The following is a 5,477-nucleotide window of genomic DNA, read 5'->3' as shown; positions in this document are numbered from 1 at the left end:
ACTCAATCTAAAACTTAAAAAAAATTCTGACATTATTTTTTCATTTTTTTTTAAACTGTGCTTTCTATGTTTCCTATTCTAGTAGGAAATGAAGTAGCTTGAAAACTATTTTTAAAGTGTTCATTTTTCTGATAGATTAATGACTTATACAGTAAGCATAGTCAAGTTATAGTCTAATGATATACTTGATATTTCAAGGAGCAAAAAAAATGGTTATACAAATACACCTTGGTTCTAAGATAGACACACTCAGTTCTTCAGCTCATAAAACCAACTGAATATTGTCTAAAATAGTCTAGAAGCCACAGATGATTCTGCCAGTCCTGAATGACAAAGCTCTTGATTATTTATTCTCATGTAGATAATGTTCATATAAGCTGGAACTTTCGATAACCTCTGTTTATAATCATATTTTCACTTTTATTATCATTAACTGATGAACATTTAGCTCCATTAAAATTAATAGCCACATAAAAAGAGCTCAGATAATACAATGGAAAACTCTTGATAATCATTCAGACATAGTTGGATATCGGCTCCAACTATTATTTCCCAGAAAGTTTACACCTTACACTTCATCCTCTAAGTACAGAACTACAGCCTAAACAATAAAGTTAGGCAATGGCTTTTATTGAATATCTTGTATTATTAAATAACTCTGTTGATTCACAAAGATGGAACCAAAATGGCAGTGCTTATAAGAATCTATTTCTTCAGGGTACAATACATAATAAATATATTTTGATGAGAAATTAAAAACATTTTCCTATGAAATTCTGTTATAAAGCATATGATTTGTCAAGTGTCCATATATGTTCTCATTTTGATTACATCGACGTTTCCACATCTTAAAAGCATGACTGCTCTATTCCATCAGGATCATTAATTAGCTTAATTTCCTGAAAATTAAAATGTTCAACTTCAGTGAAGCTAAGCCTTTAAAGTAACTTCCACTTAGCTTCCAAGTTCTAAGAAAGTGTGTGTATTCAATGCTTCTAATCCACTTACTTACCTATGGAACATGTGAACTTAATCCCCTGCATAGATTTTACTCTGCCATTATAATTCAATTTCTTAAATATTTTCAAAAATAGGTGCTTTTAAGTATTTTATTTACATAATAAAAAATTGTCACTAATGTTTAATGTTGCCTCATTTTTTTTCCTGAAAACAAAAATAAGCTTCAAAATAAAATAAAAATTGGAAAGTCATTTCCAGAAACAAGTTTTAAAACAATGCTAACTTCTCAAGTCTATTACAGAACTATTAGCTATACGAAATTAGAATTCTCATCAACATTCTTTTTATACCTATATTCAATCATATAGACACTATATAGCATTAAAATGACTCAGTGATACCTCAAGAAACACAGCCATATATAAGAAATGTTTAAAGTGTATTTCATTTTAATAGTTTTCCCTTCCTATTAAAACCGACTCTTCTTTTTTATTCAGTTGTGCTTCTAATTTGATGTCATGATAGTGATTTGTACTACCCATTTGTCCTTAATAAGGATATCCTGCTACAAAATGACAAGACAACAAAAACAAACCTCTTTGATAAAGAATAAGCACCTACACTGCAAAGGCATTCTGCATCATCCTTATCCTTATAAACTGTCACAAATTTACAAACAAGAATAAAAGGAAATATAAGAAGTAGAACATGGATTTTCACTAATTCATTTTTTTAAATGTACCAGTAGGTCTTTAAAAAAAAATATGAGACTAAATAAAAATCATAAATCATTGTATTTTTCTTTACCACAATTTCTTGTTTAACCTAGCCTAAAATTCTTCATATATAAAATATTCCATTAGTTGGCCATATAACATGAGAAATTCTGTACAACACAATATGTCTAATAAAATTAAGTCGACTTTAACCACAATGTCATTTAAAGAAGCCAATTAAATTATCCAGAAACACAAAGCTTAAAGAGTAGCCTTGGGAATAACTTTTTTTCTTACAGCCATTACCAAATCCTCACTGAACTGATTACCTATGCAAGAATAGTAGCATAACGCTGAAGAAAAGGCACTAACATCACTCCCTAGCTTATCTAAGAACTCATAAAAGTAAAAGGATCTAACCATTTTATTTTATTAGATTCTCTAATACGTAAAAGGTTGCCACTCTTCTGCGGTTTGACTAACATTCTTAATCATTTGCCTCCTTTCCTTTTTTCTACTACCTAAAAAAACTTAATTCTAGCCCTAAAAGTCTATTAAAAACAACATGAATTCAGAAACTTGTCCCTTTGGGTACAGAACTTCATTATACCCCCCAAAAAGAATGCACAAAAAAATTCTAAAAGGAAATTAGGACCCCAAATTTTATAATACAGCCAGCCTTGGTGACCATCCATCTTACCAGATACTGCTCTATCTTCTATGTGTATTTAATGGGTGTGGGCCCATTGCCTGATGGGATCTGTAGATTCTAAAAAAAAAATGTGTGGATGACAGTCTTTTGCTTCTTTTTTTGAAACTATGAACCTAGAGTTTGAAATATGTTGCAAATTTAATTCCACTGCATATTGTAGAGTTGATCAGTTTCAGTTCTGATATTCTAAAACACTGAATAACCTATCAACCATAATTAAAGTGTATACATATGAATATGTGCATATATATTATAAAATACTTTGATAATTACATCTACAATCTATGTTTTACGATGTAAAATAAGAATTATGGTTCTTAGAGGAAAAATGCACACCATAAGTATCTATTCATATGAAAATGATAGTTCAAGTATACCTGGAAACTTTTTATTTAAATGCATTGAACCACTTTCTGGAAATTTCAATATACATTGTATATATTTGTCTTTATTAGTGCATAGATTTTGTTTTTCATTGTCATAATATTTTTATATATTAATATAAATATTGTTACTATTTCATATATTCAGGAATTCTAAAATTTCTTTGTATCTTTATCACTTTCAGGCATCAATGCTCAACATTTGCCAGCAATGCCTTAATACTTCAACCTGGGTATTATACCCATTTCACAGATCAAAAGAGTTTTGCCAAACCATTTAGATAATGCTTTCCTAAACTCAGGAAAGAAACCAAATGATTTCCCCGGAATTATCATGTAATCTTAATGGGTCCACAATCGCCTCACCCATACCCAACCTCCATCCCATTTCTCATTATGGCACCTACCCTAGTGTTGTCATGGTGACGATGGTATACCAGAATGCTGCAGGGATGCTGGTGAACTTGCTGGCCGAAGACCCCTTCTCTGCGTAGAACATAACTGTAGCGAAGATGATGATAGCCATGGTAAGCGAGAAAAGCAAGAAGCCCAATTCTGAGGCACAACTCTTCAGTGTATACCCCAGGATGCGCAGGCCTTGAGAGTGGCGGGAAAATTTAAAGATCCTGAACACCCGGAAGACTCGGAGCGTGACAAAGGCTCCGCTCACGTCCTCATTGTCTGTCATCACCAGTCCAATGTAATAAGGTAGGATGGCCACCACGTCGATGATACTCATGACACTACGCACAAAACGGTAACGACTAGGCGCTGCAGCCAGGCGAAGCAAATACTCAACTGTGAAGATCATGACGCAGGCCGTGTCCAAGCAGAAGAAGGCCACCGCATACCGCTCTCCACAGGGCAGTTCTTTAATGTGACCTGGGCTTGATCCGCAGGGCACTGTTTCCACCACATTCGCAATGACAGAGACGGCAATGAAAAATCCCGTGACATAGTAGAACACCAGGGCCATCGTGCTGGTGTGGGGGTTCTCGAAGGCCCGCCAGACCCTCTGCCTTGCAGTCATAGTGGGCAAGGCGCTCTCTCCAGTGGTGTCGGTATCCGCGTCGTCCTGCAGGCGCTCGGCGTTCTCCCGCCTGCGATCCTTGTACTCCTCATAACAGCAGTCGCCGATGATTTCCGGGATGAGCCCAAAGAAGGCCAGTTCTTCATCGTAAGCAGAGATGCACTCGTGGCGAGGATAGTGGAGCTTCCCAGTACGGTAGAAATTCAGGATGTGGCGGAAGATGTCTGGGTCACGGTCAAAGAAATACTGCTGAGTCTCTGGGTGGTAGAAAAAGTCCCTCTCAGAACTGCCCAGTAGAGTGTCTGGGTAACGTTCCAGGGTGTCCTGCCACGTCTGGAAGCGGGTTCCACTCACATTCAGCACAATGAGAGCATCTTGGGTCCTTTTCCTCTCCTGCCTCGGGGGAGCCGGCATAGGCCCCGAGGCCACAGGCATCCACCCGATGGCCGCTGCCCTTGCAAAAGGCAGCCACGCTGCTACCCCCGCCGCCATGGCTCCTTGAAATGGAAGGAAGGGTGACGAGGCGTCTACAATGGGTCAACCGAAGCAGCCACAACTCACCCACTTCCTCCGTCAAGCAAAGTACTAGTGAGAAACGTGGTCCAGAGGTGTCACTCTTATTCCAAGATAGGGCTTCTGGTAAAGTCACTGTTCTCAGAAGGGCAAGTTTCCCTCCAAGACAGGTGTTTGGAGTAATGACAACAAAATACAACGTCCTAACAATCACCCCCAACAGAACCTAGTCAAACCTCTTCCAGCAGGTGGGCCAGGCCACCCTCTGGCACAAATAAGCACACAGGTGCAGCCGTTTCTTCAAACAGGTGTCTTTGATTTCTCCCCTGGCACAGTCTGGATAATATGGGGTCAGTATGTGGAGTGTAGGATAGAGAAGACGAACGAGAGTCACCCAATAGAATTATTTCGACGAATTAGGGAATCCTTCCACCTACCCTTCTCACTCTTTCAAACCTTCCTTTCCAAGTAGCCCTTCCCGCCAAAGGAGTCTCAACAAGGCGACCTGTTGTTGTAGCTCACGAGATACGGTCACAGCCGCTGCCCCACGTCTCCCTTTGGGGGTCCAGCTGCTGCTGCCTCTACTCCTCGGGCGGTATTTGCAGAGACGGAGGTGATGTGCAGTGGGTACGGTGGGGGGCGTTAATACAGATCCTCCTCCCCCACGTCTACAAACACCCTCTGTGTCTGCCAAAAGCGTTCGCCCAGTCGCCCCTTCACTCTCTTTTCAAGTTCAGCTCAGGTGCAGTGTGACAGTTACAGAGCCCAGGAGCTGGCAGCCGCCGCCGCCGTGGCGGCAGCAGCATCTGCTTCCGCGCAGAACGCGCCGCGCCCGCAGTACATACCTGGCCAAGCGCGCGCCGGGGCTGAGTTGCATAGAGACTTTCTCCTCGCCGTGCACCCGGAAAGGGAAGAGGAGAGAAAGCAGCTCGCGAGCAGCCGAATCCGATGCGCCGAGGGAGCATAAATAAAGCTCAAGCGAGCTCTTCTCCCCCTTCCCCCATCCCTCCGTTCCTCCCTCCTCCTTTTCACCTTCCAAAAGCCAGGCGCAGGCGAGCAGAGCAGCAGCAACAAGTTCAAAAGGTGCGGGGGAGGCGAGAACGGAGGGGACTCGCTCCTGCCAACTTACTGCGGGGCCACTGTCGCGGGGACCACGCGTGCTC

At 40.8% G+C, this 5,477-nt stretch overlaps 1 protein-coding gene across 1 annotated transcript in view; it reads right to left on the bottom strand.

Moving 5' to 3' along the window:
• The window catches only part of LOC111550233 (potassium voltage-gated channel subfamily D member 2), a 488,246-nt gene extending 482,990 nt beyond the window's left edge, over nt 1–5,256 (bottom strand). Inside the window, exon 1 of the mRNA XM_026454368.1 lies at nt 3,179–5,256. Coding sequence (XP_026310153.1) covers nt 3,179–4,293 — 1,115 coding nt within the window. The 5' untranslated portion in view covers nt 4,294–5,256. The remainder of the gene's footprint in view (nt 1–3,178) is intronic.
• Between the last annotated feature and the right edge of the window lie 221 nt (nt 5,257–5,477).

The sequence above is a fragment of the Piliocolobus tephrosceles genome, unplaced genomic scaffold, assembly GCF_002776525.5.
Source record: "Piliocolobus tephrosceles isolate RC106 unplaced genomic scaffold, ASM277652v3 unscaffolded_42, whole genome shotgun sequence".
Classification (NCBI taxonomy): Eukaryota; Metazoa; Chordata; class Mammalia; order Primates; family Cercopithecidae; genus Piliocolobus; species Piliocolobus tephrosceles.
The sequence above is the reverse complement of the archived record's forward strand: the minus strand, read 5'-3'. Positions and strand labels throughout refer to the sequence as shown.